Here is a 14,206-nt window from a genome sequence, read left to right as displayed (position 1 = left end):
CTACTGCATAGGAACTCATTTCAACAGTACATGACCATGAGCCCACAGCAATTGAATGTGTTTAATATAAAACTTTGGTCCAACAAAATGTGCAAATATACAAAATATAACAAAAACACAAAACAATATTCCTTTGATTAGGACAAGAAACTAGAAATATACAAAAGCACTTCACTCAAGGCACCATTCTGGTCTATAAAAATTCAGACCAATTGTCATACGGCAGGTCAAATTATCATAAGGCAGTTGAACAGCTTCAAGTCCTGCAAAAAATAACTACAACCAAGAATCATTTTCTTTCATTGAAGTTTAAAAAAAAACCTCTATACATCTATTCAAATATAACTAGTTAAGGGAAATAACATACTTGAGCCTAAAATATTAGCAGTCACATTAATTTACAAAGCAAAACAGTAACATCCATACAGTTAGGCCTTCAGTTAAATAAGACTGAGTAGGATCGAGTTCGGAAAAAGACGCTTCACATTGCATGGTGGAGATGAGGAAGACATCGAGTCAGTGAGAATCAATACTACCTGACGTAATTACATACATCCGGGTCTACATACAATCACACTGGATCAACAAGCATCTCCACGACCGGAAACGTCAATAACTGTGTCCATGTCAGGAATGAACACCATCACATAACTATGAGGTGTTAAATATCAAAAGGATCTACAGAAAAAGAAAAACCCTGGCGTCAACGCAATGTGATTCAGTTGTGGAAAATACTTTGGTCGTCTAAACAAAGACGATGCAGAGATGCATCTAAATAAGTGCATTGGATAGCCAACAACAACCCCACATCATGGCTGCATCCACTCAGGCACTTTGCTAACTGTAATCTAACTCTAGAATGTAGCAGGGTTTTCTGTCACCTGACTCAAGTATGGCTGTATTATTGTCTGGACTCTCGATGTATTCCCCTCACACATGAATGAGAAACTTCCCTCAGTACCCCCATTTGAGCACGGCGACTCCTGGTATAAACAAAGGGCGACCAATTACTGTCATACAGCGGATCAAATCCTCATCATCCTCTGGCAGATAGGTTCAGCTGCTACATTCTTCATAATTCACATTTGGACAGATAGTAATGGCTGGTAGAGCCATAGCCAGAGATAACTGACGGCTGGGAATAAGAGGTCATTATAGGTCGCTGATATCTAGGGGCTCAGAAAATGTCAGTGTTTAGGGTTGATGCCAAAGGGATAGTATTAGGAGTACAACCATTGGCTTCAGAATAGGCAGTGCACTAATAACTCAATGTAGGATTAAATTAGGAAATTTAAACATGACAGAAGAACCTCTGCTACGCTAGGGAAAAGTAAAGAAACACCCCGCTGTTCGTACGAACATGACGCCCTCTCGTCCCTCAGTAATTGAGGATCTGGACGTCAAACAGATCACAGACTCCCTCATTGTCATCCAGGTTGAAGTTGTAGTCCACCCCTGCATTGGGAGACAGTCGCAGCAGAGGGAACACTGTAACACAAAATAGAGAGAGGAGAAAACTCAAATATCACACTGTTAAACTTGTATATCTTGATGGTCTTTGGAGAGAATACTGAGAGCAGCCAGATAGGATCTTTAGACTCTCAGCCCTAATGCTTACCATCAGAAGACATCAGCTCATCTATTAGGTCAGCCACACCTAAAGAACACAGAAAACATTTATCTGTAAGTACACCACAGGGAGTAAAGCCATGTTAATATAAGCCCCCATCCAAACCAGTTGGCCACCCTCCCAGTTCCAGACCTCCCTCAGCTGCTCTCCTGAGGGAGAGACCTCCCCTCCCTCACATTTCTCTCTCCTCCTTCAGCTAGTGTCCGGTGTTGGTTAGTTTCAGCAGGCTGCGCACTTCCCCCTCTCACTCACTCACCCTCTCTCTCTTCCTTCATGTGGTCTCCTGTGTTGGTTAATTTCAGAAGGCTGCCCACGTCCAGCATGGACTGGAGGTCCTGGCCCAAGTGTCCTCCCAGAACCCCTTGCTGCTGGACACCTGTTGGCGTGCCGACCAACTGCTGCATCGCTAGACCAGTAGTCGCCTGGGGGTGGCATTCTACAGGAGGGGAAGGAGGACAAAACAGTAGCATGGCATTAGTCTGGAGCATGATGGGATTTGATGCTGCAAATACTTCCCACTGCTCTTACTCCCTCATCTATACAGTTGTTGATTTCAGATTTTTTTTTAAAGATTGTTATTGTCATAAGTCACTAAAATCCTTAGCCTGTAGCAATCAGAAGGGAATCTAAGATAACACCACCAGTAATTTGTAGAATATCTTCACAAATGATGTGAGCCCTGAGTGAATGGCCTAGTAGTCCTCCTTACCCATGTGTATGTCTGGTGGGGTGGAGGAGGGTGTAAGATCCTCATCGTGCCTCCGCAGTGGCGCCATCTTGTGTTCAGAGATGTGGTGTGTCACAGGGCTGGGGAAATGGGCTGAGTCAGAGGGCAGGGGGAACCTCTGCAGGTCCGCAGGGGTGGTGGGTGGGGTAGGCATGGAAGACAGGTCCTCTGGGGGAGGCACAGAGAACACAACAGGTCTGGAGGAACCAGACTCTTTGTTGATGAGCATCACCTGGATCGGAGCTGACGTGCTCCTTAGATTCACCTGGTACCTCTTCTGGCCTCTCTGACCCTAGGAGACCATGGGGACAGTTTGTACACCAAATAGCCTTTTCATAAAATGGTGTCGACCCAAAACAAACTTCTCTGGTTCGGATAGTTTCTTTCCACATCATCCTTTCCAGTACAGTTCAACCAACTATGGTGAATGCGTAAACAGTCCAGCCCAGTATGGATTAGCTTGGTTCGACTTAGCTCAGTAGTGTGAAATAGGTATAAAGCGCTTGACTTTGTTCCAATATCCACCCTAGCACACCACATGACATACCGTTTCAGGCACCGGTACCTCCAGTTGTGTTCCTGAGGGAGCGACCACCGCCAGAAGAGTGTCCCCACTGAACGCATCACAGATGTCCTCGTGGGTCACATACATATACGTGGGGGGTGTTAAGGAAAGAAATGGGGAGAGAGACTGAAGTGGAGCAGGAAAGACTGACATGATAATCAGTGTAAACTGGAAAAACTAGACCAAGAGCATTAAACAACAAAGAGCCTAAAACTGATCTGACATGCTAATTACACTCATGTATGTAATCCCATCCTTACATTTAAGGGATTTCCTCCTTTGAGTTCATCATTAAAAGTAGGGGGGCCTTTCAGGGACATAATCACTGTCAGCATAAATGAGGTTGAACACAGGTATAAGAGAAACAGACAAAACCCATCTCATATTTCACCCTGTCTAATCCAAAATTCAGCCCAGTCTTTTAAGACCGAATCCTTCTTCTCAAATTCTCACAAACGTCCCACCAATAAATGCATGATTCACGCTAAAACTTCGAGCTACACGAGTTTCTCGAGTGACTTACGGTCAGTAACACACGCAACCTAATGGGGCAGTGCCCCACCACCCCCACAGCGCGAGGGAGTTCATGTTGAAGGATATCTGCTGGCGATAGGGTCATCGTTCATGTGTTTGATGCTCTGCTCCAGCCAGGCCTTCTGGCTGTCAAGCTCCTTCTCCTGCTCCTCCAGCTCACACAGCTGAGCTGTCAGCACCTCCACCTGCTCCAGCACCTCCGCTGTCTGGCAGCCCAGGTTCTCCCCTCTGGGACAGGATGAGAGAAGGGGTTTGAATGGGAGAATGTGTGTGTAGGGCATTTGGATGTGCAGTGATTTTTTGCATTCCTTTCCCTTACGTGTTGCATGGAAATTAACACCATCCAGAGTGACTGACTTCACTCACCCTGACCCTGCAGACAACAGGCAGCCGCCCAACTCACCTCCACTGAATTATGTTCTTGGTTTTCTTCTCGATGAGGCCCACTCCCTCCAGCACGTTGGTGATGTCATAGATCCTCCTCTTCTGTCTCACGGCCAAGCTGTCTGCAGCCTGTCAATGGACACAACAGATGTGTTTAAAAACTAGATAATACTGACAGACACCTGAAGAGACCATTACTGAGAAAACTAATCTTGAGGAAAACTGTACAGTCACAATACATTGGGGATGAAAACCCATGCAAACACGTGGAAATGATGAAGCTGCTTTCTATTGTGTAGAATTAAACTACTGAGTACTGTGTATATACGCCTACCCCCCAGGCTCAGAATTGGCACAAACCAACCAAAACTTGGCACATGAAGACTAAGTAGACTTCATACAATGGAAGGAGAGGGAGGGAACCTGCCTGCCTGCCTGCTGAGTAAACAGCCTGCTGTGGCGCGCAAGTAGAGAGGGAAACGTCCAAACTCCTTATCAGTGAAGAAGTTGAAAACAGCCAGTTCAAACAGCCAGGCTGTCCAGGTGGGTAGTAAGTTAGGTGGTCCTAGTCTACTCTGCATTAATCAATCAATCATTACAATCACTGTAAAAGGAAGGAAACATTGTCAGGAACCAGACACTTATGGGGGTGGGGTTAGTGGGGGTGGCCAGGTGTGATCATCTTGGTCGCATTAACAGTTTAAGTAACTTGTTGCATAACATACATGTCAAGAAAACATTATTTCATAGCTATGGACCAATGACAACAGGTAGCTAGCTATGGAGCCAACAAGTTAGCTGCCTTGCTCGGTATCTGCCTTTTAGTGGGGAGATATAAAGTAAGTATTTTGACAGAAATGAAAACTGGCAGAATGAAAGTGTGCCAGCACCTAACTAGCTAGCTAGCAAGCAAGCAAGCTTTTCTGGCTAGTTCATTTCCAAACTTGGTTGAAAACAAAAATGTAAAAACTTTCTTCACTGTGAAATGACCTTGAGACGTTATAACACATTGACAATCTGAGATTTGGTCAGAAGAATGACTGTTGAATCAAGACCTTGCTTTGGCTTTGTTCAATTTCACACCAATTTCTCTAGCTGGATGATGGAGAAAACACCGACATAACATTGCATAAATAGTGACAAATATGAGGAGAAGCAAGCTTCGACAACTGACCACTTTCAGGTCAAGTACGCCGTCCTTCGCCTCTTGGAGTAAAGTCACGAACTTGATTGTGAGGAGCCCCAAACTTTTCTCGTGTCGACTCGATGCGGCTCCGCCGTTCGGCAGGCTCGAGCGCATAGACTCAGCCATTGTCTCGAGCTCCTGGGTGAGAAATGTTTCTATAGCTAGCTAGGTTGTTGAACTCACTTCTTGGGTGGTGAAGTGATGGCTGAGAGAAACGGGAATTTTCTCCATTCAGTTTATTTACCTCAGTCAGGACGACGGCAAACACTGTTTGAGGTTTTTAAAACGAACGGAAGTGACGTTAGATTACAATTGCCATGGCAACTTCCCTTACCCCATGCAGAGATATTAGCAAAAACAGTCAGTACGAACATAGACAGAAACTGCTTCGATAATAGAAATCCCCTATTACACTTGTCAACGATGTCATAGCGACGTTGGCTAGCTAAGCTCATGCGCAGAAACACCTCTCTCTCTCTCTCTCTCTCTCTCTCTCTCTCTCTCTCCAAAAGTTTCATAACACCTACTCATTCAAGGGTTTTTCTTTACTATTTTCTACATTGTAGAATAGTGAAGACATCAAAACTATGAAATAAAACATATGGAATCATCTAGTAACCAAAAGTGTTAAATAGCCACACTTGATGACGCCTTGATGACAGCTTTGACAGCTTTGCACACTCATTCTCTCAACCAGCTTTACCTGGAATGCTTTTCCAACAGTCTTGAAGGAGTTCTCACATATGCTGAGCACTTGTTGGCTGCTTTTCCTTTACTCTGCGGTCCGACTTATCCCAAACCATCTCAATTTGGCTGAGGTCGGGGGATTGTGGAGGCCAGGTCATCTGATGAAATTCCATGACTCTCCTTGGTCAAATAGCCCTTACACAGCCTGGAGGTGTGTTGGGTCATTGTCCTGTTGAAAAACAAATGATAGTCCCACTGGGATGGTGTATCGCTGCAGAATGCTGTGGTAGCCATGCTAGTTAAGTGTGCCTTGAATAAAATAAAATAAAATTACAGACAGTGTCACCAGCAAAGCACCCCCACACCTCCTCCTCCATGCTTCACGGTGGGAACCACACATGCAGAGATCATCTGTTCACCTACTCTGCGTCTCACAAAGACAACAGTTGGAACCAAAAATCTCAAATTTGGACTCAGCAGACCAAAGGACAGATTTCCACTGGTCTAATGTCGATTGCTTGTGTTTCTTGGCCCAAGCAAGTCTCTTCTTCTTATTGGTCCTTTAGTAGTGGTTTCTTTGCAGCAATTTGACCATGAAGGCCTGATTCACGCAGTCTCCTCTGAACAGTTGATGTTGAGATGTGTCTGTTACTTGAACTCTGTGAAGCATTTATTGGGCTGCAATCTGAGGTGCAGTTAACTCTAATGAACTTATCCTCTGCAGCAGAGGTAACTCTTTGTCTTCCTTTCCTGTGGTGGTGAAATGTTCTGGATTGACAGACCTTCATGTCTTAAAATAATGATGGACTGTCGTTTCTCTTCGCTTATTTGAGCTGTTCTTGCCATAATATGGATTTTTACCAAATAGGGCTATCTTCTGTATACCACCCCTACCTTGTCACAACACAACTGATTGCCTCAAACGCAATAAGAAGGAAAGAAATTCCACAAATGTACTTTTAACAAAGCACACCTGTTAATTGAAATGCATTCCAGGTGACTACCTCATGAAGCTGGTTGAAAGAAATCCAAGAGTGTGCAAAGCTGTCATCAAGGCAAAGTGTGGCTACTTTGAAGAATCTTAAATATAAAATATATTTTGATTTGTTTAACACTTTTTGGTTACTACATGATTCCATATATGTTATTTCATAGTTTTGATATCTTCACTATTATTCTACAATATAGAAAATAGTAAATAAATAAAAACCCTTGAATGAGTAGGGGTGTCAACCTTTTACTGGTACTGTACATGTCAGTACATACACACAACAAGTAGGTCACATGGGGGAGAGGCTTTGTGCCGTGAGGTGTTGTTTTATTTGTTTTTTGAAACCAGGATTGCTATTCACTTGCACTTTTAAAGATGGAAAGGAGTTCCATGCACTCAGAGTATTATACGGAGCTATGTTTCCTTAAATTTGTTCTGGACCTGGGGACTTTGAAAAGACCCCTGGTGGTATGTCTGGTGGGGTGTGTGTGTCAATGCTGTGTGTAAGTTGACTATGCAAACAATTTGGAATTTCCAACACATAAATGTTTCTTATAAAAACAATTAGTGATGCAGTCACATGGAAAAGTCTGTGCATATTTGTAAACAACAGCTGGTGCACGAAATCTAAGGAAGTCTCTACATTTTGCTCGCCTGAAGTAGAGTATCTTGTGATAAAATTCAGACCACACTATTTGTCTAGAGAGTTTTCAGCTATACTTTCGTGGCTGTTTATTTACCACCACAGACGGATGCTGGCACTAAGACTGCACTCAGTCAGCTGTATAAGGAAATAAGCAAACAGGAAACCACTCACCCAGAGGCGGCGCTCATAGTGCCCAGAGACTTTAATGCAGGGAAACTTAAATCAGTTCTACCTAATTTCTATCAACCTGTTAAATGTGCAACCAGAGGAAAAAAAATTCTAGATCACCTGTACTCCACACACAGAGAAGCGTACAAAGCTCTCCCTCGCCCTCCATTTGGTAAATCCGATCACAATTCTATCCTCCTGATTCCTGCTTATAAGCAAAAATTCAAGCAGGAAGCACCAGTGAATCGGTCTATAGAAAAGTGGTCAGGTGAAGCAGATACTAAACTACAGGACTGTTATGCTATCACAGACTGGGGCATGTTCCGGGATTCTTCCGATGGCATTGAGGGTACACCACATCAGTCACTGGCTTTATCAATAAGTGCATCGAGGACGTTGTCCCCACAGTGACTGTACGTACATACCCCAACCAGAAGCCATGGATTACAGCCAACATTCGCACTGAGCTAAAGGGTAGAGCTGCCACTTTCAAGGTGCGGGACTCTAACCCAAAAGCTTATAAAAAAATCCTGCTATGCCCGCCGACGAACCATCAAACAGGCAAAGCGTCAATAAAGGGCTAAGATTGAATCATACTACACCGGCTCCTACGCTCGTCTTATGTGGCAGGGCTTGCAAACTATTACAGACTACAAAGGGAAGCACAGCCGCGATCTGCCCAGTGATACGAGCCTACCAGACGAACGAAATCACTTCTATGCTCGCTTTGAGGCAAACAACACTGAGGCATGCATGAGAGCATCAGCTGTTCCGGACGACTGTGATCACGCTCTCCGTAGCCGACGTGAGTAAGACCTTTAAACAGGTCAACATTCACAAGGCTGTGGGGCCAGACGGATTACCAGGACGTGTGCTCCGGGCATGTGCTGACCAACTGGCAGGTGTCTTCACTGACATTTTCAACATGTCCCTGATTGAGTCTGTAATACAAACATGTTTCTAGTAGATACCATAGTCCCTGTGCCCAAGAACACGAAGGCAACCTGTCTAAATGACTACAGACCCGTAGCACTCATGTCCGTAGCCATGAAGTGCTTTGAAAGGCTGGTAACAGCTCACATCAACACCATTATCCCAGAAACCCTAGACCCACTCCAATTTGCATACCGCCCAAACAGATCCACAGATGATGCAATCTCTATTGCACTCCACACTGCCCTTTCCCACCTGGACAAAAGGAACACCTACACAAGAATCCTATTCATTGACTACAGCTCAGCGTTCAACACCATAGTACCCTCCCTCTGCAACTGGATCCTGGACTCCTGATGGGCCGCCCCAAGTGGTGAGGGTAGGTAGCAACACATCTACCACGCTGATCCTCAAAACTGGAGCCCCTCAGGGGTGCGTGCTCAGTTCCCTCCTGTACTCCCTGTTCACCCACGACTGCATGGCCAGGCACGACTCCAACACCCTTATGTTTGCAGACGACACAACAGTGGTAGGCCTGATCACCAACATCGACGAGACAGCCTATAGGAAGGAGGCCAGAGACCTGGCCAGGTGGTGCCAGAATAACAACCCATCCCTCAACGTAACCAAGACTAAGGAGATGATTGTGGACTACAGGAAAAGGAGGACCGAGCACGCCCCCATTCTCATCGACGGGGCTGTAGTGGAGCAGGTTGAGAGCTTCAAGTTCCTTTGTGTCCACATCACCAACAAACTAGAATGGTCCAAACACACCAAGACAGTCGTGAAGGGGGCACGGGAAAGCCTATTCCCCCTCAGGAAACTAAAAAGATTTGGCATGGGTCCTCAGATCCTCAAAAGGTTCTACAGCTGCAACATCGACAGCATCCTGACTGGTTGCATCACTGCCTGGTTCGGCAATTTCTCTGCCTTCGACCGCAAGGCACTACAGAGGGTAGTGCGTACGGCCCAGTACATCACTGAGGCTAAGCTGCCTGCCATCCAGGACCTCTACACCAGGCGGCGTCAGAGGAAGGCCCTAAAAATTGTCAAAAACCCCAGCCACCCCAGTCATAGACTGTTCTCTCTACTACCGCATGGCAAGTGGTACCCCCAAGCCATAAGACTCCTGAACAGGTAACCCGAACTATTTGCATTGTGTGCCCCCCCCCCCCCAACCCCTCTATTACGCTGCTGCTACTCTCTGTTTATCATATATGCATAGTCACTTTAACTATACATTCATGTACATACTACCTCAATTGGCCCGACCAACCAGTGCCCCCGCACATTGGCTAACCGGGCTATCTGCCCTGTGTCCCACCACCCACCAACCCCTCTTTAACGCTACAGCTAGTCTCTGTTTATCATATATGCATAGTCACTTTAACCATATCTACATGTACATACTACCTCAATCAGCCCGACTAACCGTTGCCTGTATATAGCCTCGTTACTCTTATAGCCTCGCTATTGTATATAGCCTCGCTACTGTTATTTTTCAGTCTTTTTTCTGTTGTTTTTATTTCTTTACTTAACTAATGTTCACCTAATACCTTTTTTGCACTGTTGGTTAGAGCCTGTAAGTAAGCATTTCACTGTAAGGTCTACACCTGTTGTATTCGGCGCACATGACAAATAAACTTTGATTTGATTGTATGTATTTAGTATTTTCGTATTTATACCTGTGTTTTGTTTTGTTAGAAATGTTTGATGTAGTGGTGTAAATTGTTGATAATTTTGTACAATGAAAAAAAAAAGTATATATAAATAAAATCATGCGCAGAAACATGTAATTTTCTAATGATCGCACTGAACTGCGCATGTCCAGGGCGTCAAATCAATTCGATATTACAAAGTATTTTTTATTTCTTAAATTTTTTAAAACCTTTTTTTAACTAGCAAGTCAGTTAAGAATAAAGTCTTATTTACAATGACAGCCTAGTGGGTTAACTGCCTTGTACAGGGGAAGAACGACAGATTTTTACCTTGTCAGTTCAGGGATTCAATCTAGCAACCTTTTGGTTACTAGCCCAATGCTCTAACCACTAGGCTACCTGCCACCCCGGTAGGTAGGAGTAATAACATATTCAACCACTTAAGACATTGGCTCAAATCTAGGTTGTGGCTTTAGATTTCTAGAAAATTAACAACTAATGAATAATTATTCCCCATAGCTAGCTACCTTGACTTCTCAAATCCCAAACCCGGCATGGTCTGTTTGGTCTGTTTCACGCGTTCCAGAAGTCTCACAATGTTGCGCCTCTGGGTTTAGAAACCAGGGAAGAACGACTGCCCCCTCACATAGAGGATTTCAAGTTGATGGCCGACCGCGGTATCAAAGATATTCTACTCTATGTTCGCATCTATCTGTGGCGGTACTGCAAGCATTGTTTCCAGAAAACAGTATTCCCCCATTATAGTGAATTGGGAAATAGCTTTGTTCGTAGTCAATATTCATGGATATAATTTTTTTTTAAATCAGAACACAATCATGGTATCAATAACTGCTTCTAGTACACCAAATGTATGTCCTTGAACCGATTGCTTTAAAATCACATGCAAAGTTCTAAGGACAATTTAGTTGCTAATGGAAGCCTGCAGTACCCCGGTCGACCTTCAACTTAACATACTCCATGAGAGGGGGCAGCAAACAAAACCAAACTTTAATTTGTCACATCCAACAAATACAACAGGTGTAGACCATACCGTGAAATGCTTACTTACAAGCCCTTAACTCTTTATTGAACTGCATTGTTGGTTAACAAAATATTTACCAACTAAAGTAAAAAAGTAACAATAACGAGGCTATATACAGGGGGTACCTGTACCGAGTCAATTTGCAGGGGTACAGGTCAGTTGAGGTCATTTGTACATGTAGGTAGGGGTAAAGTGACTATGCATAGATAATAAACAGCGAGTAGCAGCACTGTAAAAACAAATGCAAATAGTCCGGGTGGCCATTTGATTCATTGTTCAGCAGTATTATGGCTTGGGGGTAGAAGCCGTTAAGAAGCCTTTTGGTACTAGACTTGGCGCTCCGGTAACTCTTGCCGTGCAGTAGCAGAGAGAAGAGTCTATGACTTGGGTGACTGGACTCTGACAATTTTTTGGCCTTTCCTCTGACACCGCCTAGTATCTAGGTCCTGGATGGCAGGAAGCTTGGTCCCAGTGAGGTACTATGCCGTATGCACTAGCCTCTGTAGCACCTTACGGTCAGATGCAGAGCAGCTGCCATACCAGGTGGCGATGCAACTGGTCAGGATGCTCTCGATGGTGCAGCTGAAGAACTTTTGGAGGATCTGGGGAACCATGCCAAATCTTTTCAGTCTCCTGAGGGGGAAAAGGTGTTGTCGTGCCCTCTTCACGACTATCTTGGTGTGTTTGGACCATGATAATTTGTTGGTGATGTGGACACCAAGGAACTTGCAACTCTCAACCTGCTCCACATCAGCCCTGTCGATGTTAATGGGGGACTGTTCGGGCCGCCTTTTCATGTAGTCTACGATCAACTCTTTTGTCTTGCTCACATTGAGGGAGAAGTTGTTGTCCTGACACCACACTGTCAGGTCTCTGACCTCCTCCCTATAAGCCGTCTCATCGTTGTCGGTAAATCAGGCCTATCACTGTTGTGTCGTCAGCAAACTTAAATTATGGTGTTGGAGTCATGGGTGAACAGGGAGTACAGGAGAGGACTAAGCACGCACCCCTGAGGGCTCCAGTGTTGAGGATCAGCGTGGCAGATGTGTTGTTGCCTACCATTACCACCTGGTGGCAGCCCGTCAGGAAATCCAGGATCCAATTGCAGAGGGAGGTGTTTAGTCCCAAGGTCCTTAGCTTAGTGATGAGCTTTGTGGGCACTATGGTGTTGTAGTCAATAAACAGCATTCTCACATAGGTGTTCCTTTTGTCCAGGTGAGAAAGGGCAGTGTGGAGTGTGATTGAGATTGCATCATCTGTGGATCTGTTGGGGCGTTATTGGAGTGGATCTAGGGTATCTGGGATGATGCTGTTGATGTGAGCCATGACCAGCCTTTCAAAGCCTTTCATGGCTACCGACCTGAGCGCTACGGGGTGGTAATCATTTAGGCAGGTTACCTTTGCTTCCTTGGGCACAGGGACTATGGTGGTGTGCTTGATCTGGTATTACAGACTCAGTCAGGGAGAGTCAGTCAACTGGCAAGTGTCTTCAATGTCAGTGAAGACACTTGCCAGTTGGTCTGTGTGCATGCTTTGAGTACACGTCCTGGTAATCCGTCTGGCCTCGCGGCTTTGTGAACATTGACCTGTTTAAAGGTCTTACTCACATCGGCTACGGAGAGCGTGATCACACAGTCGTCCGGAACAGCTGGTGCTCTCATGCATGCTTCAGTGTTGCTTGCCTCAAATCGAGCATAAAAGGCATTTAGCTTGTCCGGTATGCTCGTGTCACTGGGCAGCTCGCAGCTGGGTTTCCCTTTGTAGTCCGTTTTCAAGCCCTGCCACATCCGACAAGTGTCAGAGCCGGTGTAGTAGGATTCAGTCTTAATCCTGTATTGACGCTTTGCCTGTTTGATGGTTGAAGGGCGTAGCGGATTTCTTATAAGCGTCCGGATTAGTGTCCCGCTCCTTGAAAGCGGCAGCTCTAGCCTTTAGCTCGATGCGGATGTTGCCTGTAACCCAATGGCGTCTGCTTGGGATATGTACGTACGGTCCCTGTGGGGATGACATCGTCGATGCACTTATTGATGAAGCCGATGACTGAGGTGGTATACTCCTCAATGCCATTGGATGAATCCCGGAACATATTCCAGTCTGTGCTAGCAAAACAGTCCTGTAGCGTAGTATCCGCATTATCTGGTACTTCCTGCTTTAGTTTTTGCTTGTAAGCAGGAATCGGGAGGATAGAATTATGGTCAGATTTGCCAAATGGAGAGCTTTGTATGTGTCTGTGGAGTAAAGGTGGTCTAGAGTTTTTCCCCCTCTGGTTGCACGTGACATACTGGTAGAAATGAGGTAAAACGGATTTAAGTTTGCCTGCATTAAAGTCTCCGGCCACTAGGAGCGCCGCTTCTGGATAAGCATTTTCTTGTATGCTTATGGCATTATACAGCTCGTTGAGTGCTGTCTTAGTGCCAGCATTGGTTTGTGGTGGTAAATAGATGGCTACGAATAATATAGATGAGAACTCTCTTGGTAGATAGTGTGGTCTACAGCTTATCATAAGGTACTCTACCTTACCTCAGGCAAGCGACTTCTTTAATATTAGACATTGCGCACCAGCTGTTTTTGACAAATACACCCCCCCGCCTTAGACGTAGCTTCTCTTTCCTGCCGATGCATGGAAAATCCTGGCAGCTCTATATTATCCGTGTCGTCGTTCAGCCACAACTCGGTGAAACATAAGATATTACAGTTTTTAATGTCCCATTGGCAGGATAGTCTTTATCGTATATCATTCATTTTGTTTTCCAATGATTGCACGTTGGCCAGCACTGAGCTAGCCTGTAACAGTCACTTCCTAGAGTAGCTCAAACGCATGCAATGTTTCCAAAAACTCCTCCATGTAGCAAGATGACAACACACTGAAATGACACTTCCTGATCAAATGCGCCGCTGAGCATTCTCATAGAAAACAATGGGGTGACTTAATCTTTTGTTTTGTCTTATATATATTTTTTTAACGGTCTTTTAGAAACTCTGATATTTGTATCTCTGCCCCATGTGCTCCAACCCCCCCCAGGCCCCCATCACATCCCAAGACTTGACAACGAAA

At 44.9% G+C, this 14,206-nt stretch overlaps 1 protein-coding gene across 1 annotated transcript; it reads right to left on the bottom strand.

The window, feature by feature from the left end:
* Positions 1-47: 47 nt before the first annotated feature.
* Positions 48-5,440, bottom strand: e2f5 (E2F transcription factor 5). Its single transcript, XM_014139753.3, has 8 exons — positions 5,015-5,440; positions 3,860-3,969; positions 3,523-3,684; positions 2,905-3,013; positions 2,340-2,649; positions 1,887-2,066; positions 1,619-1,657; positions 48-1,488 (listed from the first exon to the last, which is right to left on the bottom strand). Exons 1-8 carry the CDS (start codon positions 5,150-5,152, stop codon positions 1,379-1,381), a joined length of 1,158 nt encoding a protein of 385 aa, XP_013995228.1. The 5' UTR covers positions 5,153-5,440; the 3' UTR covers positions 48-1,378.
* Positions 5,441-14,206: the final 8,766 nt, after the last annotated feature.

This window comes from Salmo salar, chromosome 14, assembly GCF_965601325.2.
Source record: "Salmo salar chromosome 14, fSalSal1, whole genome shotgun sequence".
Taxonomy (NCBI): Eukaryota; Metazoa; Chordata; class Actinopteri; order Salmoniformes; family Salmonidae; genus Salmo; species Salmo salar.
The sequence above is the reverse complement of the archived record's forward strand: the minus strand, read 5'-3'. Positions and strand labels throughout refer to the sequence as shown.

Coding starts and splice junctions, on each gene's coding strand:
- e2f5 (XM_014139753.3), bottom strand. CDS start 5,152: ATGGCTGAGTCTATGCGCTCGAGCCTGCCGAACGGCGGAGCCGCATCG. Junction 3,014..3,522: donor GATGACCCTATCGCCAGCAG/ATATCCTTCAAC, acceptor AACACCCCCCAC/GTATATGTATGTGACCCACG. Junction 1,658..1,886: donor CATGAAGGAAGAGAGAGAGG/GTGAGTGAGTGA, acceptor TGTGTTCTTTAG/GTGTGGCTGACCTAATAGAT.